This window comes from Balaenoptera musculus, chromosome 2 (assembly GCF_009873245.2).
Source record: "Balaenoptera musculus isolate JJ_BM4_2016_0621 chromosome 2, mBalMus1.pri.v3, whole genome shotgun sequence".
NCBI lineage: Eukaryota > Metazoa > Chordata > Mammalia > Artiodactyla > Balaenopteridae > Balaenoptera > Balaenoptera musculus.
The window spans coordinates 90608871-90631408 of record NC_045786.1 but is presented as its reverse complement, the minus strand read 5'-3'; the positions used below and the strand labels follow the sequence as shown (position 1 = coordinate 90631408).

Sequence of the window (22538 nt, the reverse complement as noted above, 5' to 3'; positions counted from 1 at the left end):
ACAGCCAGGTGCGCAGTTTTCTGGAGATGAGACAGGGAAGCTCTCAAGGGAAACAGCTTTCACATTCCCCTCAGACCTGACTGTTCTGGACAGAAGTAATGGGACAGGGAGTTAAGAAAAAACAAAACTTTGTGCTACCACAAATATTACACTTTGCTTGTAAAAAGTTGGGGAAAAAACTAGTAAACAAAAATAAAAATCTTAAATCACTTATAATACCATCACCCAGCAATGACTTTTGCTAACATTTTTGGGCATACGTTTATAGCCATTTTTACAAACACACACACACACGTGCACACACACACTCTTTAACTGAAATAAGATCACACTACGTAACAACCTGCATTTTAAAGAAATAATGTATCACAGCTTCCCATGATATCAATTTTTACATAACCTTTAAAAATTTTTTAAAATTTGATTTAATTTTTAAATTGAAGTATGGTTGATTTACAATATTGTGTTAGTTTCAGGTATACAGCACATTGATTCAGTTTTATATAAATATAAAGTGATTTGGTTTTATATATACATACACTTTTTTTTAACATCTTTATTGGAGTATAACTGCTTTACAATGGTGTATATATACATATACTTTTTCAGTTTCTTTTCCATTATAGGTTATTACAAGATATGATATAGTTCCCTGTGCTACACAGTAAAAACCTGTTACTCAGCCACAGAAAGGAATGAAATATTGCTATTGGCAGCAACATGGATGGACCTCGAGATTATTATACTAAATGAAGTAAGTCAGACAGAGAAAGACAAATACCATATGATATCACTTATTTGTGGAACCTAAAAAATAATACAAATGAACTTAATTGCAAAACAGAAACAGACTCAAGATACAGAAAACAAACTTATGATTACCAAAGGGGAAGAAGGGAGAGGGATAAATTAGGAGAATGGGATTAACAGATACACATTAATATATATAAAATAGATAAATAAACTTATCCTCAATAAACATGATATTGAACTGTATAGCTGGGCCTTTCCTCATTTACCCTGTCCACGTAATTGGAAATTCAGGTCGTTTCCAATGGAGAATCAAAATTGTGGTCTCTAGGGTGTGCTGGCAGGGCAGACATTCTAGGCTGTTATTCTGAAGTGGAGCCCTGAGCTTTAGATGGTGGAGAGGACAGAGCGGAAAGCAAAACAGCCTGACATATCTTGGAGAGGTGCCCCCACCACTCTTCTCAGTAGCCAACTCTGTGGCTGTCAAAGCAGGCTGGCCTGGGCTGCCACCTAGCACTCGGCCTGAGCTCAGCTCAGAGTGGTGGGGTAGCACAGGTCTGGTTTCTAAGGTACATTCCAGTTTTCATGTCCTCCATCCTCACTGACAGACCACAGTCACCTGCACGTCATCCCAACATCAGCACCAAACAATGCTGCTAACACTTTGGGGTCCTGCTGCCGGCACCTCGGTCAGCCAAGGGAACTGAGAAGAGAAAGCCCAGGAGGACGAGAGCAGGCAGCCCACACAAAAATCCCAGTGCTGCTGGGGTAAACAAGTCTGGATTCCCCTGGGTGCATGAACACCTACCCTCCTTCCTCATGAATGAGCCTGAGCTCTGGGCACACACAGAGCCTCTGTGTCCGGCCAAGTGGACAAATGAGGGCGGTGCCCACCCAAACTTTCCACCCGCCTGCAGGGGGACATGGATTCAGACTGCAAACCTCTGGAAAACTGGCCAGGGGGAAACGGCCACATATTTGCAGGGGTGGGCAGGAAGCAGCGGCAGCAGCCGTTCCCGCCCCGGAGGGCACATAGGAAGGAAGCCCTACACTCTCATCCGTGTGGCGCCCGCCTGCCCAGCCCTGGCCGGGGGGGGGGGGTGGGGTCCAAGTTAAACCACACCATCCCTGACCTCCACCAGCGTGGCTCCAAAACTTTTTATTGGGATGAACACACACTGGAGAATTTAAAGTGTTACCCATCAACAACTGTATCCATCAAAGCCACCAAGCCCGGGATCCTGGAATTCCCCCCCCAAGAGACAAAGGTCAATCCCAGACTAGCCTCTTCTGGGCTCTCCCTTGCCTGCTCACTCCCAGCCTGTACCAGAAGCTGTTTTTGAATCCACTGGGAGGGTCTGAGCGGATGCGGATGGCTCTGCCGCCCTCTGCTGTTGAAATGTCGCCAGCTCCTCAGCTGCGGCGGCCTAGTTCTCCAAGGAGGACGACTGCGTCAGCAATCAAGGCGGCCTTGCTAGTGTCCCCTCATTCTGCAGCACGGACACGTCAGCGCAGCAAAGCAGATTCCCTCCCCAGTGGTGTAGGGCTGACACAGGCAGATGCACCACCAGGTCATGGGCCTCCCCCAGCACCAGGCAAAAGCCTGCAAAATACAACTGGCTCTTTGCTACGGTGAAGAGTCACCCTGACTAGCTTGGAGAGCAGAGACTTAAAGCCGGCCCTGGTGAGCTCGCCGTGAGATCCTGGGATGTGCAAAGATCATAATCAAGTCATCTCTAAACTTCTGCCCCTGCCGCTGTGCCAGACACAGTAAGGCTGAATGCCTATGTTGGGGAAGATGTCAGATGCTCAACAGACTCAGGGATGATGGAGGCCTTGACCCACACCAGGAACCCCCAGAGCTTCCTGGGTGACAGCAAACTAGCTTGAAGTAGTAAGCACACCCTCTGGGCTCCAGGCCTGCCTTGCTCCCTGGGGATTCCCTGAAAGGACTGGGGTGGTATGATCAGGGCCTGGCCGGCTTCCCAAGGAAGAATCCTCAGCCAGCTTCCAGGGGTTTGCTCCAGAAACCACTGGTCTATAAGCCCTGTGGGAGTCAGCCCTAGGTCAGGGTCTGAGAAACTCATTACCCTAGAGCCTGCTACGATATAAACATACACTAACTTATTAATTAACCTACTCAACACGTATTCACTGAGTGCCTGCTACACCCCAAGGGCTGGGGATATGGCCAAGAACAGGACATGGGTCACTGGCTTCATGGAATTACAGCCTTGTACGGGAGACACTAAATAAGACACTGAGTAAATTAATTATACCAAAGCACAGAGACACTTACGCTGTAACAAGGAGCACATGTCCCAACAAGGGGCTTTGCTGCCAAAACGTCACTGCCAGTTACAGTCATAGCAGCAAAGCCTGTAACCCAGAATGGACCTCTGTAGGGGCAAGGAGTTTTACTTTTGCTGTTTGTTCAATGATTTATTCCAGGGCCCTAGAACAGTGCCTGGCCATAGTAGACTTAATTACTATTCTTAGGTGAATGCATAAATGAACACAGATGACGGTAGGACTGTGTTGATGGTAGACACCCGTCAGGTAGGACTCCTGTTCCCAGTCTCAGGGCACCCAGGAGTCCAATGAAGGGGCCAAGGTACCTGGTGCGGCGCCTAACCACAGGGTTCCCAGTGAAGGTTCAGGCCCTTCCTGTACTGCCCGGCTACATGGGCCAAGGCTGCTCCCGAGACCTGAGGTGAGGGACTGCCCCTGTGACCAGCTCTGAGAGGCCTGGATGCCCTCTGACCGGCCAGGCCCAGGCTAGCATGGTCAGGAGTAGCTCTGGTCACAGAGTTTGCTCCCTCCGTTCAGGAGCTCCCCGGAGACGGGCAGGGGAGGCCTGTCAGGGAGATTTCAGGTCTCGGGAGCCGCACCTTGTGGGTCGGGCACAAGGGAGGCCAATGAGCCACAGACGTCCCATCAGGCCATCGTGAGCACTGTGTATTTACTCACAGCTTTCATTTCAGTCAGGAAACCAATTTCCCTTCCAAAGTATCTGAAGGATGTCAGGAAACAGTTGTCCTTCAGTTTGGTCACAGGGTGCAGGGCATAACCCAAGGGTGTGAAAGCAGAACCTGCTCAGGAAGAGGCCCCAGGAGCCCTCAAATTAGCCATCTTGTGACCAGAGAAAAATCCAATTCATCCTCTGAGTACAGGAATATCAACTTTACTTCTAAAAAGAAAAGTGTTTCTATGTATTTTTTTAAGCCGACTAATTCATATTTGACCAGATCGTATGTACCAGATGCATTCACCCTGATCCCAGGCATCACAGCAGTAAGTGTAACCCACTCCTATCTCAGTGTGTACTTTATATACAGAGTTTACATTAACAAACCCCTTAGGATCGATGCTTCCCCTCCTGCGGCCTGATCTTGCCTCTGCGCTTGCCCTTCCTCCTCCCTGACCCTCCCCCCCAAGCCCACCCCCATCCCCACCCCAGGCAGGCTGGCAGCTCACAGGCCCAGAGTCTCCAGGGTGCAGCCAGTATGCTGTACACTCTCTTTGGCCCGTGTAGATTCTTTGAAATTCTGAGCCAAAATTTGAAAACCAGGGGACTTTACATACAAATCCAGATCTCCAGCTTCTCGTGAAATATCCAGGCCTGCGCTCCCACGGGGCAGCGACCACTGGGCAGGATGGGGCCTCCCCACCAAGGGGGGCAGGGCACACGCTCCCCAATCTGCCCCCACCGTGCGCCCCGCAAGTTCTCACTCACTGCACTTGCAGAATTGTTTTCTTCCTGGTAGAGACATGTTTCTCAGGGCCCACATCTCTACCAAATGTGAGAAAACAAGAGGTGGTCGGAGGGGGCACCCCAGTTTCCTTTGGCGTGGCCCGCCTGCCTCACTTGTTTGAGTTACTTCTGGCTGGTGGCCGCAGGCATCTGAGTTGTGTTGCCTGCTTTCCAGAGAGGACTGTGGCCTCCAGGGCAGACGGGGCCTCGCACCGGACAAGGAGATGGTCGGTCAGGCTCTCTGAGGAGCCAGGTGAGGCGGCCTCGCTCGGGAGGACATGGTCAGCATAGAAATCAATGGTCACCTAACACCACGGCGGGGAGGTGGACACACGGGTCAGGCCAGGGTGGCAGCACCCATCAGGGGTCACCTGGGGCTGCCCAGATACATCTCAGGGAGACTCTGAAATTAGGCCAAAGGCTGCCCGAAGCTGACCTTTAAGCACACTCTTCAGTAAGCACAGCCCGCTGTGTCTAGTGAACTCCCACCGTGGCCACAGCCCGCCACGGCCTCTGACTGAGCCCACAGCAGCAGCAGCGCTGCCCGAGCGCGTAATCCCACAGCGCAGGGCAGCGCAGGGGAGGGCAGGCTTCAGGAGGCCCCTGGAAGTGACCTCCAAGGTCACTCTCAGCTCTAATTCCCTTAAGGTTCTGGGATTCTGAAAAACAGGTGTCACTTCCGTGTCAAAACAACCTTGAACGCAGCCTAAGGGAGCTGTTCACAGGATTTTTTTCAGGTGAGCTTAATTTACTTCTTGAAATGTCTCCCTTTTTGTTTAAATGTTTCAGGAAGCAAGCAATTTCTGCTTTATTCACAGGAGCCTATTATCATGTATTACTAGGAAGACGAATTGACCGTGTTCCCCTCCATTCTAAACCATGAAACCCAAATGTGTACCCAGCAACCAGCCGGACAAGGTGGCAGTGCCCCTCCACCCCCACTGGTGACACTGTGATGGGCCTCGGTACCTGCATTGCCTTGACCTCGGGGAAGTCCCCTGAAGAAATCTGGTATTCTCGCTGCAGCTGAGTGTAGATTTCTGGCAACCTGCTGATAAGCTCTCTCTTCTTGTTTTCTTTTCCAAATACACTTGGCATCTCCTTCTTCAGGTGGCTGATGATGTAGGCATGTACCTGAAGGGGTATATGTCAGTGAGGACGGGCCATTTAGAAGTGCACCAGAGAAGGACAAACAAGATGGCATCTTACATGCATCATAGCACATAACAGGCATCCCCGCAAAGTCATGGTGCTCAGGACAGGAGGAGGGCAAGGACCTGGGGGAAAGGTATGGGGGCACCTGAGTGGGAAAGACCTTGGTTCTGGTGATTAACCTCAGAAGATCTAAGAGAAAGTTTCACCAGGGCCAGTGCACGGGAGCACCAGCAAATGAAGCTGGAGGCTCGTGGAAATGGCTGATCTGCATGGAAATCTGCGCCTGGTGAACAGTGAGATGAGAACATCCATAACCTCCCCGTGGACAGTTTAGGCCCCGAGATCACTGAGGTCATTTCTGCACAAGACCAGCTGCCTAGGGCCAGGCCAGACAGCAGAAGCTCCGTCTTAGAGAGGGAGCCCTGGTACAGGAGTGGGGAGCCCCAGAAACCTTGGTCACTCAGGGGTAGCAGGCCTGGCACTGTTACCCGAAGGGTGGTGAATCCTGCTGGGAGGGCTCTACTTGGCTTGCGTCACTTTCTTCCCTAACATTTCCACCCTTCTACTGATTTCCAACTTTAGGATGTTAAGAAACGCTCATTACAAAAGTTCTCTTTGTACAGCAGAAACTAACAAAACATTGAAAAGCAATAAAGATGTTTAAAAAAAGTTCTCTTTGTATATCTAGAATTCTACACAGTAATTTAGAAGTCAAGAAAATAACTAAAATAAGAAAAGATGAAAAACAGAGCAGTGATTACAAAAAGAAAATGACTGTGTAGCTATGGAAAATCCTATTAAAAAAGCAGACGTCTACTATAATCTTGTGGAAGAATGGAAATTGAATAAAGGTGGTAAGCATTAACATCCCATGGCTCAACTGAGGGCCTCTGTGTATGGACATACACTGGGCACAGCCAAAAACATTTTGCTAAGATTTAAACACTAAAATAAGTGCATAATGCAAATGCTGACAGGCTCCGGCCAGACAACGCTAACTTCTCCATCTACATAAAGGTCATGTTAACATAAGCACACACTGAGCTGCCTGACTATTGCTACAAGTATAGGTTGGGAGAGATGCGTCTAAACCTTCCTGTCACTAGTAAACTTATTTATTTATTTATGTTAAAACATCTTTATTGGAGTATAATTGCTTTACAATGGTTAGTTTCTGCTTTATAACAAAGTGAATAGTAAACTTAGTTACTTTTCAAATTAAAACAGCTTAAAATATTTACACGATTCTTTAAGATAACCAGAGAAATTCAAGGTTTGGGAATCCTTTTATTTAGAATGATGGGCTTTAACTGCATTCCTGAGGATATGATGAATAAGTGGTAAAACTAGTAAGACTGGTAATTTCCTTGCCTTGATTAGTGAATGCCTGGCTTGTCTTGGATGGGGCTGGGGACGGCCCTGTGTAGGTCCGAAGGCCTCTTGGCGGGGCCGCCATATTCCATCGGGGAGAACCAGCTGTCACCAGCTGTCCTTGCATCATTTCCTTGGCCTCGGCCCTCCTGGATCCTCTGGACTGGGCCTGTGGACCCCTCTCTCTTCCGTGCTCTGGCCTGCCCTGCTCTGGAGCCCACCCCAGCTGAAGCAGGAAGTCCCACTACCTGCTCAGCTTCCCATCCACGAGGGCATCTTTCCAAGACCCCTTCCCAGAGCCCAGGCCTGGGGCAGCTGCCAGGCCCCTGCAGAGCTCCCCAAGCCCCCTCCCCACCTATCAGTGTGGTACCTCGGAACCGCCAGGCCCCTGCGCAGGTAAGGCTGACTCCCCACCCAGCCCCTAGCTCCCCTGGGAATGGCACCCTGCTCTTGAACACTGCCTGGTCCCCAGGGGCCTGCTTTCCCTGGGCTGGGCTGCAGGTGATGTGCCCCTGCCACAGCCCTCCACCCATCGCCTGGCACCTGCTCCCTCATCCCTGCCCTCATGGTGCTCATCGCTGATGACTGAGGCTGCTGGATAATGGGCCAACCTTGGATGCCAGGCCTCCAGGGCCCTGACATAACTGGGGCGGTTCCTGTGCCAGGCCTCAACTCCCTCCTCCTCCCACCTGCCTGGCTCCACCTGAGTCATGACCCTCAGGTGACCTGCTCATGCTGCAGGCTGCTCTCAGCCGCAACTACTGGCCTGTTTCGTGGAAGTCCCCTGTTGTACTGCCTCTGCATGGCCGCCCCCTCCTGCCCTTCCCTGGGCATCCTAAGACAATAACCCAGGGTCAGATTCTATGCACGGGCCCTGCCTTTAAGAAGCTTATCAAGTTACAAGGTAAATTATAATTCTTAGAATCACAGAGTATTAAATCTGGAAGGGGCTCCCTATATCTGATTGAATTCCTGGTTCCAGGAAATTCATATGACTTACTCAAGGTCACGCAACTAGTTAGGAGATGCCAAGCTGGCACTAGCATTTAACTATCTTACTGCCTCATTCCCTATCTTATAGAATTAACTGCTTTTTGTGGGTATGAACTAAAAATGGTACTGAAGCTGCTGAAATCTGGAATTCAAACTGAACTATGTCCTATGGAACAACTTCGAGGTTTGGCTTCTGATTGTTCCTAACTCACAGGGAAGCTTTGGAAAGGTCATGTACTCTTCCCTCCCCATACATAAAAAATGGATACGTTATGGCACACACACTGCGAACACCACGCAGAATGTGGGTAAAGACTGCAATCTTCTAAGGGGTTGGCGCCTTGTGATTTTCTAAGGACTCTTGGTAAACAAGGGGCAGCCTGGGTGGCTGAAATCCCCAGTCAACTTGAAAAGCTCATGTCTGCCCTTATGTGTCAAAGATGTATCTCCAAACAAATGCAGGACCCGGGGCCAGATCCGGCGATGGTCCAGGGAAGGAGGTAGAAACAGTCTGATCTTTTGTTCTTTATAATAAGAGAAAATTAATCGAGAGGAAGAGGAATAGGAAGGAGAAGATGGGGAGAAAGAGGAGATGGGCAGGATGGGACTGCGTGTTTGAAGGCTGGGTCAGGCGTTGCCACCGCTGCCCACGCGCTCGCTGAGCAACCCTGGGCAAGCTATCTCCTCCCCAGCCTCGGCTTGCTCACCCACAACCTGGGGATTACAGCCCTTACCTCACAGGGCTGTGGTTATGAGAATAGAGAGAGAGCACGTATTTGAATGCACTTTGTCCTCTAGAAAGGGGACTAGAAATGTTTTCATTGACTAATGGCCAAAGACCTATAGCTGGAGGGGTAGTAATGCCAGAGGAGGCTTGTGGCTATTTAGTCCTTACTGAATAATGAATAAACTCTATATATTTAAATAGAACATGATGAATTTGGGTTCCAAGTTCTTCATTCACAAGTGAATGACACTGAACCCTGGGGAACGTTTGAACATTGTTGTCTTGTTCAATTCGCTCTTTCCCTTATATAAAACTAGAAAAGCCCCAACTCATCAAATGGTGATGACCAAGGGTAAGTCAAATGGCTCAAAATGTCAATTTTTTTCTGGGCTAATAACTCAATGAGCAGAAAAAGATGTACTCCCCTTTAAATGAACAGGGATTTATAGCTCACATCTACACTCTGCCACAATCTCATTAACTGTGTCCAGTGACAAGTGTTTGCATATCCAAGGCTGAGAAGCATGTACACAGAGTAATACTGGGTATTTCCACTGTGGGCTTGGAGGGCAACCCCCAGCAGCAAGTGCTGGAAGCTTGAGGTGCTCATGGACAATAGGAATGGAAATGCCCACGGAATTTGGATACTGGGGAGCCGTGTGGGGGAAGTCAGGCTGGGATACATTGTTCTGCACTGGGCAACCTTAGAGTTGCCCAGGTTTAATATGACCTGATGGAGATCTGCATCTTTGCAGGCTCAGCTGGAAACGTGCATAGAACATTTAACCTCTGGGGATCAGCACATTTATATAGATATATATTTGTTTGTTTGTTTATTTATTTATTTATGGCTGCGTTGGGTCTTTGTTGCTGCGCACAGGCCTTATCTAGTTGTGGTGAGTGGGGGTTTCTCTTGTTGCGGAGCACGGGCTCTAGGTGTGCAGGCTTCAGTAGTTGTGGCACACAGGCTCAGTAGTTGTGGTGCACGGGCTTAGTTGTTCTGTGGCATGTGGCATCTTCCCAGACCAGGGATTGAACCTGTGTCCCCTGCATTGGCAGGCAGATTCTTAACAACTGTGCCACCAGGGAAGTCCCTGGGGGTCAGCACATTTTAAAATTGGGTTTATTATGATATAAAAATTTCAGTTCCTAAACTAAAGACCCAGAAGATGAACCCATGGGGTAGTAAGGGTGTGAGGCTTCAAGATGCAGCTGATTGGCTCCCACTTAGAGGTTTGTTATTCTGTTGAAATCAAAGCTGGCACCAACAGCACATATGATTCGGAAGAGCCTTAAAGGGCATGTGAGGGGGGTCTACCCACTCATCTGATGTTGGCCTTCAAAGAGACAGGCTCCCCTGGGTGGACACAAGTACTGACACACCCCCAGTAGATTGGGGCTGCCAACTGAGCTATTTTTAAATGCCCCCTGGAGGACTAAGCATCAAAGGGATAGTCATCAGCCATTGTAGAATGATTTTTACATAACTTAGCCTGGGTCCATGTGGTGAATTTCAAAATGTCTAACTTCTCCCCAGATGGAATAGGCGGTGCAGACAGACCAGAAAGCTGCCCCTGCACGCGACACGTGACTAAGAGGAGGACACACTTTGAAGATGAAACTAAATTGCATAGAACTATAGTAAACCCCCCAAATCACTGACCTCTCCTTTTCTTTCTCATTTTTAGTTGTTCCTTCCTCAAATGGTGACTCATTTTTTACTGAATAAAGGTTTCCAAGTGGGTGGGAGCCTTTCCTATCCTTGGGCAGCATGCTTATAAAGGGTGGGGTCCTACAGTAAACTTGCCTCGCTATTTACCTTTGTGCACTTATCCCATAAACTACTGTGATTTGGAGTGTGAACCTTATTTCTTTAACTTGGCTATTTTAATTATAGCTGAATAAAACTAAATTCTTATTTTCTAAACTTACTTTGGGCTTTCCTCAAATAGGTTACTCTAAAAAATCATGAAATGAAACTTGACTGGCATCTTAGATTGTGACATCCTTCAAAGAAGGATGTCTACGGATATCATAAGATATAATCTTTGAGGCTAACCAAAAAACCCACTCTAAAGGTTTCCTGTTCTTTGAAATAGACAGTCGGGAAAAAAATATAAATAGAAAAAGCAGGGAAATCATTAAGTTTCAAGAGATCTTTAGTAAGAGTGCCATTTTTCATATTATTAAAATGTCATCTTGGGCTTCCCTGGTGGTGCAGTGGTTAAGAATCCGCCTGCCAATGCAGGGGACACAGGTTCGAGCCCTGGTCCGGGAAGATCCCACATGCCGCAGAGCAACTAAGCCCGTGCACCACAACTACTGAGCCTGCGCTCTAGAGCCCGTGAGCCACAACTACTGAGCCCTCGTGCCACAACTACTGAAGCCTGCGTGCCTAGAGCCCGTGTTCTGCAACAAGAGAAGCCACTGCAATAAAAAGCCTGTGCACCGCAACGAAGAGTAGCCCCTGCTCACTGCAACTAGAGAAAGCCCGCACACAGCAATGAAGACCCAACGCAGCCAAAAATAAATAAAAAAATTTAAAAAAATGTCATCTTTATGATACCTCAAGTTTGACTACTGCAGAACCCGGCAGGACATTAACAACGCATTTCTGGCTTTATTTCTGCATGGGCCACAAATTCTACCTAATTATGGTGGTCTATAAATAGACACACTCCATACCCCAACTCAGATGTGTCACCTGTCAGGTGACATCTGAAAACTTATCCTTTGCATGCTTTCAAAATGACAGCTCGACAAACCTCTAAACTTACAGTAGGGTTTACGTGGATGGATAATTTTATAGAATAAACAGAATGACAGATTAATGCAGAAAGCAAGGGTGTAATAAGGAGCAACCAGATGTTGTCCACTCTGGATTTCAGGTGAATGCCTTCCGGACCAGGGAGTTAGGCTCACTGGAGTTTGAATCTATATTTTGTAACTTCAGGCTGGGGAGCCTTGGGCAAGTTATGTCACCTTTTTGAGCTTCAGTTCCCTTTTGTGAGAAATGAAAAGAATGCCCAACTTTGTGCACTTATTGACAGGATCAGACCCTCAGGAAGGATTGGCTTACAAAAGGAAAACTGGATCAAGAGAGATGAAGATTAATATACCAAAACCAAAGAGCATTTTTTATGAAATAGAAACACTGCAAAGAGAAGAACTCAGGTGACTCCTTGTCCATTTCAGCAACAAGTTCACAAATGGAACATAAAACTGCAGATGGTGTATAAAGTGGATGGCATTGGTTAGTGGCCAAGGCCACTGTGCTGAGTTCGGCTTCTTCTCCACCCAAGACTGTTTCCTGCCCCCTTTTGCAGTGTGGTGCTGCCCCAGGAACACACTGGCACTGAGAAGCTCAGGCTGGAAACATCCGTACTTCAAACATTTTCCTTTATGAAAAGGAACAAGCCAGATACTATTCTTAGGAAAAAAAAGACAAGCTTTTTTCCTAGAAGTAAGCTCAGCAAGTTTTCCGCCCCCTGCCCCTGCCCCCCGCCTCTACACAAGGGCTTTCATTATTCCCGGCTCCAGTACACAGCAGCATTCTGTGCCTCTCTAAACCCAGGCCATGCTGGCCCCTTCACGGGGCCCAACACTCAAGGATGGCAGCGAAGTCCCATGTGCTTGGCACCCCCAGTGAGCTCTCTGCTCTTTATTTTTATGACTAACGATAGCTGTGTCTTCAGTCACTAGGCCCTCAGTACCGACTGGTAAATTAAAAATGTCCATGGGCATTTAAAAATAGTTTAAAAGATCTTGAAGTCTGCAAAGGCTATGACGTCATTTACCAGCCTTGGTTATAAAATCACGTTGGGTACTACGTACACTGAAGGTTAAGTTCAGCTGTATCAGCTGGAGGAGAGAAAGACCACACGCCGGGGTCGGGGTGGGGGGACGGGCGTCACTAAATGGGCAAAAACGGACTTCCTGCCACCAAGCATCAGGCCCGGGACGAGCAGGGGAGGGAAATCATTTCAGGAGAGCTGCAAATCAGTGGATTTACAAGCCTTGCAGAACTGGAACAAAAGTGGCTGTAGTTCGGGAAGGAAGCAGATGGTACTGAGAAGAAAAGTTAAAACAGCAGTGACTCACGGGAGCACAGGTGACTGCAGATTAGCTGGGCCGCCTGGGAGGAGGGCGTGAGCACGCACTGGGTGGGGAGCTGAGTAGAGAGGAAAAGAGCAGATCCAGGGACTATGGGTGGGGCTGGGCAGCCAGGGAGGCGTCTCTTTCCACATAGGCGGGATGCTGCCCTGTGAGCGTGCTGGCGTAAGGGCGGCGATGACGAGCCATGAGGAGGGGTTGGACGGCTGGTCACCCGCCCGGAAGTCACCCTCCGTGGAGCCCTCCCCGCTCCCCATCCCGCCCCGGCGAGGCCCCCTCCTCAGAGCACAGTGTCCACACCCCAGTCACACACAGCTCCCCATTCTGTAAGGGGGGGGTTCTGCGCCCCCTCCTCCCCCAGACCAGGCTGCCCAGCCCCGGCCCAGGGACGCTGAGCAGCTGCCGACTGAATGAGGTGGACTCCAGAAGGCTGGCCCATGGGCCCCCAGGCCACAGCAGAAGCCACTCTCCGTGCAGCAAGAGGAAGTGGGAGGAGACGTGGGTTCTCTGCCACCAGCAGATGAAGGAGAAGTGAGCCCACCTCACTTCCTGACCAGGGTAGCAGTGGATTTGGAAAGGCAGGCCCGGGGACCAGTTCTAGCAGAAGGGACGGGCCAAAGCAGAAGGCTAGACTGAGAGGCAGGAGGGCTGTCTTTCAGTCCTAACTTTGTCACTGATGGATTAGGTAACCCTGGAGAAATCACTTAACCTACCTTGTGCTTGTAAAATTAGGGAGTCAGGATAGACCTCTGGTTCCCAAACTTGGCTGATCATCAGAATCACGTGGGGAGCTTTACACACACACACACACACACACGCATGCACATACGCATGCACGCAAATGCATCAGAGGCTCTGGGGCAGGGCCTGGGGATTCTTTGCTTAAAGCTCCTGGGTGCTTCTGATCATCACCAGGACTAGGTAAACTCTGGAGGCACTTGTAGCGTTAGAGGAATATGATTTTATGAAATGTACAAATAGTTTTCAAAGAACCATTTTTTTCTATACTTTTCCTTAGAGGAGTCACATCCTCCTCTCTCTTCAGAGACATGACAAAATCGACTACTTGAGGGTGGTCAGCAGATTACTGCCCACCCCTGTCGGGCACAGACTCCGGGGGCTGCTGAAAGGCTCAGCCACGAGGTGAGGGAGCGGAAGTCACAGCCTGGAATGGGGATGTGGTGCGCCCCCCGCCCCCAAACCGGCACACTTGGTGGGCTGGGCTGAGCCAACCTTCCTCCTGGGGCCCCTCTGTGTCTACGTGTGACACGGGGCTCTATGCCTCAGGCATAGGGTGACAGGTGGTGGCATCTTGGCACCCCACTGGTCCCATCGACGCCACCTCTCTCTGGTTCAGCGGTTACGTTCCCACCATCCTAACATAACAGCAGCATCCAGGTGGTGAGGGCACGGATTCCTCCCTGTGTGCCATGTACTACACCAAGCACTCTGCAAACCAGGTCGCACTAAACACGCCCAAGCGCCCTGGGATGTGCTCTTATTAGCTCCATTTTACAGATTAGAAAACAGGTTTGGAAAGGTTGAGTCATTTGCCCAAGATCACAGAGCTAGGAGCCAGAATCTAAAGAGGGATACTGATCGTGGGGCTCTCTTCCTAACCCATTCCACGTCCTGTCCCCTGAGGCTCCTGGAGTGGAGCCTCCCTCAAACTTAGAGAGGAGAGTGTGGGGAGGGTCCCCTGCAGAGGCTGCCGCGGGGGGTCTCCGGCTTACCTTGGCCAGCCTCGCTCGCTTGATGAGGTCATTGAGTTTGCGCACCGCCGCCTTCTGAGGAAGGCTCTGGATGTCTCTGAACAGGTCCTGGGCCTCGGCCTCGAAGAGCCGGCGGTTGTCAGTGTTCTGCAGGGGCTGCGCCCAGAAGGAGCCGATGTAGACGCGCAGCACCTCGGGAGTGTTGATGACCTTGCCCAGGGACCACATGAGGGCCCCGTAGACGCGCATCAGCTGCTGTGTGTCCACTTGGTCAGCCTTGTTCAGCACCACGCGGATCTTGTCGTCCTGGCCCCGGAAGGCCTTGATGGCCTCTGAGAACTCGTCTGAGATGTCCAGTTTGTGCGCATCGAAGAGCAGGATGATCCTGTCCACCCGCTCAGCAAACCACTGCAGGACCTGGCAGAAGTCATACCCTGTGGGGAGGGAAGGGCACATTAGTGCAGGCGGCTGCGGCAGGGGACACGCTTGCCGGGAGGGCTCGGAACCACCTGGGTCTCCAGCAGCTGCCGAGGAGAGAGCCCCGGCTCCAAGCTGGAGGCAGGGGAGGCCTCATGACCTGAAAATCATTTCAAATGGGGCCCTCTGGGCTGGATGCATCGAGTTAATGCTGGGGACCCTGGGAGCCGTTCCATGGGATGAAACAGGGGATATAGAGGAGCTCATGGTCACTTTGATTGGGCAATGCTTACTTCCATAGATGTAATTTCATTTAGTCTCCCAGGAGTCTCTTGTTTCACCTAGTACAGTCTTTTCGCTCAATGGCAAAATTGATCAATGGCTCTGTAAAAATGCAGGCCATGGGTCAAAAGCTCTTAGTTTCTGTCAAAGTCTCACCTTTCTGAAAGTTCCAGAGCTGGAGAGGGAAGAAAACCTAGAGGCCACTTGGAGTCCCATGGGGTGTCCAGGAAGTACCACAAAAGAGAAATCGCCTTCTCTTTAAGTTTTTAAGAGTGTTAAGGAGATCAAAGGTTGGCCTGGCCAAAACTGTGACCTATATTTATCATTTGGACTATTTATATCCTAAGTATGTTGTAAATATTTAAAAAATTGTGTCTCACAGCTATTCCGAGAAACGGTCTCTTGCCAATTTCTTTCTAAAAACGACTAGGCCCATGACAATTCTGTTTAGTTCACTTTGGCCACGTACCAATGCACTCCAAATCATGCAGCTAAATCAACACTCCTCTGCGCTTGTGGTCAAGATTTTCAGGCATTTCTCCAGGGAGGCAAGTCCCTCGAGAAGCAAACAAGAGGGGCCAGTTCCACAGGTTTATTTTTATTCTCAGTCTGATTAGCTCTGGAATCAGAGCCTCAGTGCAGCCCAATCAGAACCCAGATGGGATTCTTCCTGACGCTACTCTAGTGCTCTTGCCTCTTTTTCAGATTTTGAAAACTTCCAAACACATATAACAGTCTAGAGAATAATGTGATGAATGCTGATATACCCACCTTGTACCTTTAAGAAATTTTGACACTTGGTCTTGTTTGCTTCACATACTTAAAAAAATTGAAGTCTAGTTTATTTATATACCAAAGTACCACATAGCAGTGCGAATGAACTAGATCTTCACTTGTCAACACAGGCAAATCTCTCACAAATTGGTGAGTAAAAAATCAGTTTCGGGCTTCGCTGGTGGCGCAGTGGTTGAGAACCTGCCTGCCAATGCAGGGGACACGGGTTCGAGCCCGGGTCTGGGAGGATCCCACATGCCGCGGAGCAGCTGGGCCCGTGAGCCACAACTACTGAGCCTGCGCATCTGGAGCCTGTGCTCCGCAACGAGAGAGCCCGCGACAGTGAGAGGCCTGCACACCGCGATGAAGAGTGGCCCCCGCTCGCCGCAACTAGAGAAAGCCCTCGCACAGAAACGAAGACCCAACACAGCCAAAAATAAATAAATAAATAAATAAATTAATTTAAAAAAAATCAGTTTCAAAAGGACATGTACAGTTTGATAACATTCACTTACAATGGAAAAAACAAAGCACCGCTCAACAGCCTATGGATATATACTACAGCACAGAAAAAAATAAGTTACACCAGTTTTGGGATTCTGGTTGACTCTGGGGATGGAGGGAGTGAGGCATCTAAGGTAGACGAGAAAGTGTCTAAAGGAGAATGAGCTATTAGGCAGAAATAAAGGGGGTCCATGGACTAAAGTTTCCACGAATTGAAGAACAGGTATAAGGGGAGTAGGTGGACAAGCAAACTGGATTCAGACACATTTAAATAAAGAAAACATTCAGAAATGCTCAAGCCCTCTGTGCACCCCTCCCCAAGCCCTAGCCTCAACCTCCTCTCCAGAGGAAACCACAGCCCCCAGATGCGGGGCTTTATGTCATCACACATGTGAGTATGCTGCCAGCTCAGGCTTTTCACTTCTCTTTCTCTCTGCATCACTCCCTGACTCCACCGGGGACAAGGAGGACAAAGGTAGTTCCCGGAACGTGGGCCAGAGTTTATTTTCATTGCTGGCAGCAGCCAGTTTAGATCAGAGGAAAATCAAAGACCTATTGAACGGGTCACAGAGTAGTATGTGGATATTCAGAGTCAAGATTCTACTCGAGTTCTGTCCCTCTGAGGCCAGAACAAACCTTCTCCTAAGGTAACACAGGTTCTGTCATTTGAAGCTGACTTGTGTGCCAGAGAGCCCAGATCCCGGGCAGCAGATCCTCAGCAGATGAAAGATGGTGCTGTTCCCTGGGCACCAGGAGGACATTTTGCAACCACCCACTGAGGGCCCTGCTTGCGGATTTACTTTTCCAATAGGGATGATCGACTTATCTCTCCGACCCAAAGCCTCTCTCACTTGGTAACTGAAGGTTCACACACAGATGAAAGAAAAGGCTGTGTCCAGAGTGCACACTGGAGAGGACACGAGTTGTATTTTGCTGAACGCCCTTCCTGTCCGGTGGGGGTTGCGGGAGGGTCCCTCGGGGGCCACAGATGCTGAAGGTGTGGCAGACAGACCCTTGCCCCACTCGTTAGCAGGCTGGGGTACAGGTAGGTGATCTAGAATCAGACAATCATCTCCTACCAGAGGATGGTGTTGAATCTTGAGGGAATGATGCAAAGACACAGGGAACATGAGAATTTATTTCTGGCAGAGGTGGCTGAGTTTAGACAGTGATGGTGGTTTCCTAACCTAGTTTTTGAGCCCAGCGCTCCAACTTTCCCATCAATTCTGTGAACAGCCTGATTTTCTGAAAAATTCCTTTTCTGCTTAAGTTAGCCAGAATCAGCTTCTTTGGTTCGCTACCAAGGACCACGACTGGTAAATAATCTATCCCCACATTTGAATATTTCCGAACTCTAGATGCTCTTACCATCAGTGCCAAAAGAAACTTGCCACTCCAATAGCTGTCACCTCCCCCATGTGCATGCACCGTGCAAATCCAGCCATGCAGACACGTCTCTCCTCCTCCAAGGGCCACCTGGGTTCAGCAGTTGACCTCAATAGTACCTCATGTGTTTAAACTTTAACTTAAATTTGGGTTCCTAATAGTTATTTTAAAAAAGACTTCATTCTAATGCTTCAGTGAAATAAAAAGTTACTGTAAACGGAACTGCCAGATGTAAGTTTACTATAAGTGAAGCCAGTACTCATCTCGGGAGGAATGGCTGCATGCCTGTATTCTTCTGTTTTAAAGTAATGTTGAAAGCTTAATAAGATTAAGTAGTATAGGGAAGTAGAACTGTTTTGTTTGGCTTTAAGCAGGTGTAAAAAGGATTGCTTGTTACACATTAGGCAACACAATCAAAGGTGAAAAAAGTCACCAAGTGTCTCAGAAGAAAGCAAAGAATTATCAAAGCCAGGAGAGGTTGGTCTGCACAATTTTTTCCCCACATACAGTTGTTGTTATTGTTATTATTTTATCATTTTTAACTGTACAGTTTAGTGGCATTAAGTGCATTCATATTGTTGTGCAACTATCACCATCATCCATCTCCAGAACTCTTTTCATCTTCCCAAACTGAAACTGTACCCACCAAACAATGTGTCCATCCCCTCCTCCCCCAGCCCCTGGCAACCACTATTCTATTTTATGCCTTTATGAATTTGCCCTAAATACGTCACATAAGTGGAATCATACAGTATTTGTCTTTTTGTGACTGGCTGATTTCACTTAACATAATGTCCTCAAGGTTCATCCATGTTATAGCAGGTATCAGAATTTCCTTCCATTTTAAGGCTGAATAGGTCTTCTCAATTCTTATATCTTCATGATATAAGAAAGGCACCAAATATCTGTCCATCAAAAAGTTCCAGCTGATTTTTTTTAAAATTAATTAATTAATTAATTATTTATTTTTGGCTGCGTTGGGTCTTTGATGCTGTGCGCGGTCTTTCTCTAGTTGCGGCGAGTGGGGGCTACTCGTGGTTGCGGCGCGTGGGATTCTCACTGCGGTGGCTTCTCACTGCGGTGGCCTCTCCTGTTGCGGAGCACGGGCTCTAGGCGCGCGGGCTTCAGTAATTGTGGCTCGCGGGCTCTAGAGTGCAGGCTCAGTAGTTGTGGCGCACGGGCTTAGCTGCTCCATGGCATGTGGGATCTTCCCGGGCCAGGGAACGAACCTGTGTCCCCTGCATTGGCAGGCGGATTCTTATCCACTGCGCCCCCAGGGAAGCCTGTTCCAGCTGATTTTAAAGAAAGGATCTAGTTTAATGATATGTTATTTAGTTTGCCTGCTGAAGGAAAATTATTCAGAAGGACCTAGAGACCACTGATTCTCAGAGCCTGGTCTTGTATCAGAATCAAGTATGGGGTTTGTTAAAATTTAGACTCCTAGCCTCTCCCTAGAACCATGGAATCAGAATCCCTGGGGCTGGGCTTGGTGACTTGCATTTTATTTTACTTTATTATTACTTTTTAGAGTATACAGATTTAATTTTATTTTTGGCTAAATGAGAGTTGTTTACAAAGCCTCTACAACATATTTATACATTATCCTGGCTTTAGTAAGCATAGGATGGTGAATGAAACTGAAGCCTGCAATGATATATGGTTTCCACTGAGGATTGGTCATCATTCTGAATAGAAAAGATTGTATTTTAGGCACAAGGGAAATGAACTATGTAGTAACTTCAAAATATAATATTAGAAATATTTATGCATGCAGTTCTTCAGTAAACTTAAGAGTTTGCTCTCTTGTCATCTGACACTTTCATTTCAAAGTAGAGAAGGGTGACCAGCATTTTATAAGCTCCTCAGACAATTGTAATGCCCAGTAAAGTTTGAGGATCACTGCCTTAGAATGAAGACCAAGGCATGGGATGGCAAAGATGTGTCTGTGTTATTGCTGGTCGGTAAAACAACACACACTTAAAATAGTTTCTTTTTATTCTAAAAAGTTACCAATACATGGTTAGATGGTACAGCACAGAACTGAGGAAACACAGAATTTAAATCTGCTTATTTGAAGACGGATTTTAAAATTCATGAAAGCTCCCCCATCTTTGCTCACGCTGGGCCTAGGCCCTGGCAAGCCCTTCTCTGGCTTAGGACCTAGCAATCTAGCCCAAATCCTCGTCATTCTTCAAAACACCTGGGGGAAACTTAAGTGACATGTTACTTAACTTCTATAAGCTCCAATTTTCTCATCTGTAAAACCAGGTTGTTGAATGACTGCATAAGAAAATGCTTTTAACATGCTCAGTACAGTGCTGAGACTTAGTAAACTTTCAATAAATATAAACTTTCATTATTAATTCTGCCCCCCTCCCTCACAAAGGTGGACTCAGTTACTCCCTCTTCTGAGCTCCCGGAGCCCTTTGCTTATTCTCCTACTAAACAACTTTACACAGTGGATTATAATCCAATGGATATACAGGGCTCTCTCATTAGATCATAAATTCTTTAACCGTAGGGACCACATCTTCCTCATGGCGGCACAAGACAGTGATTATCAGTGTGGGCTTTGGACTCAGGCTGCCTGGGATCTAATCTGTCTCCATCACTTACTAATTCTGTGACCTTGGGCATGTTACTTAACCTCTCTGTGCCTCATTTCCTCATCTGTAAAATGGGGCTAATAATAGTATCCATATACTTCATGGGGCTGTGGAGTTAATATATGTGAAGCATTTAGAATCATCTTGGCACCCAGAAAGCTCTCCAAGATGTTATCTGCTGGTTATTTAAAAAACCCTCATATCTAGTCCCCAATGCATGGCGGGGGCACAAAAAATATTTGTTGAAGGATGCCTGGCTGGGGTGAGGTGTAGTCTGCAGTCATAGAGAAAACAAAATTAATTAGGGTAAAGGTGACAATGCAGTGATGCTTGAGCCAAGTGAGAGAATCAGTGCTCAGAAAATAGCTAATAGAATATACCTACTGAGCACAAACCATTCATATTTTACGAATAGAGCTAGTGGCCTTTCTTTCCTTGCTTGTGAAACAAGTTCTACCAGTTGGCCTTAAAGACCCTGGGTTATTCCTGAAACAGAGCGATGATTCCAACCACAGGATTCCCCCCTGGCTTAGGAAAGGCCTGTGCACACCTGCGCTGGCTGGGACAGCTCAGGGCAAACATTCGTACTCAACGGGCGGAGAGCAATGAAGTGCCCCAGAGGTTTTGTTACAGAGGGCGGTCAGAGCCCTGTCACCCCTACAGTCAGCACACTATGCTAAGTAGGTCTGTGATGAAGCTACCACTTAAAACAACATTGAAAACCAGTGGCCCTCAGACTGAACGTGCCCTTGGCTGCTGTTTTTTTTGGCCTACATAGTGTCCTTACATTTTGAGCTGACTGCCTTTGGTCTGGACAGCACTGTCTACCTGGAGCCTACTTCTGAGTGGAAACACTACAGCTCTGACTCAGCCTTAGAGACCCAACTGTGCCCTCCAGCCCTCCTGGGCTCCCGCAGCGTGCCCCTAGCCCCCCAGAGAACTGTACTCCGTTAGTCCACAGGTGCCTCCCAACTGGGCCGGGAATGTCTGAGGTGGGGGGGGCCCTTCCTACCCTGCTTCCTACACTGACTCAATGTTTTCTGTGGGAAGATGTTCAAAATCCCTTTTCTTTTTTTGGGCTGCGCCTCGCGCCTTACAGGATCTTAGTTCCCCGACCAGGGATCGAACCCAGGCCCTCGGACGTGAAAGCGCAGAGTCCTAACCACTGGACCACCAGGGAATTCCCCTAAACTTCCCTGCTTGAAACAATCTTTTTGAACATGTCTCTCCGGAAATCGAAAATACACTAAACATCTTGGAATTTAACAAGACATTTCAAATACAAAATTTTTTTTAATGGATTAATTAATAATTATCAAGTGCCTAGGATGTGCTTGGGACTGTTGCTGAGGGACATACTGCCATAAAAATGAGGCTGCTAGCTTTACCCAGAATAGCCCCAAACTGGAAATAATCCAAACGTCCTTTGGCAGGTGAACGGATAAACTGCGGTGCCTCTATGCAGTGGATTACTACTCAGTGATAAATGGAATGAGCTACTGACACATGCAGCCACACGAGTGAATCTCAGAAACATGCCGAGTGGGAGAAGCTAGGTGCCAAAGAGCAAATACTGTACGATTCTATTTATATTAAATTCTAGGACAGGCAAAGCTAAGCTACAGTGACAGAGAGCAGATCAGGAGTTGCCTGTGGCTGAGGATGGGGCTGGGACTGACTGCAAAGTGGCACAAATGAAGAAGGAACTTCTCAGGGTGACAGAAAGTTTCTATTTCTTGAAGATGGTGGTGGTTACACAAGAAACACGAGTACATGAGTAAATTTGCAAATTTGTCAAAAATCAACAAGCTGTACAATTAAAGTGAGTGCATTATAATGTACTATACTTCAATAAAACTGACTTTAAAAGTAAAAATAAATAAATAAGAAAGAAAGGAAAAGAGAAGAAAAGAAGAAAGGAAGAAAGGATGGACAGAAGGCTGGAAAGAAGAAGGAAAAGGAGAAAGAAAGGGAGAAGGAAAGAAAGGAAAAAA

General features: G+C 47.9%; 1 protein-coding gene across 1 annotated transcript in view; it reads right to left on the bottom strand.

The window, feature by feature from the left end:
• Nucleotides 1–22538, bottom strand: part of EHD4 (EH domain containing 4) — a 92799-nt gene that overhangs the window by 5509 nt on the left and 64752 nt on the right. The window contains exons 4-5 of the mRNA XM_036845159.1: nt 14597–15009; nt 5474–5638 (exon numbers count right to left, since the gene is read on the bottom strand). Coding sequence (XP_036701054.1) covers nt 5474–5638; nt 14597–15009 — 578 coding nt within the window. The remainder of the gene's footprint in view (nt 1–5473; nt 5639–14596; nt 15010–22538) is intronic.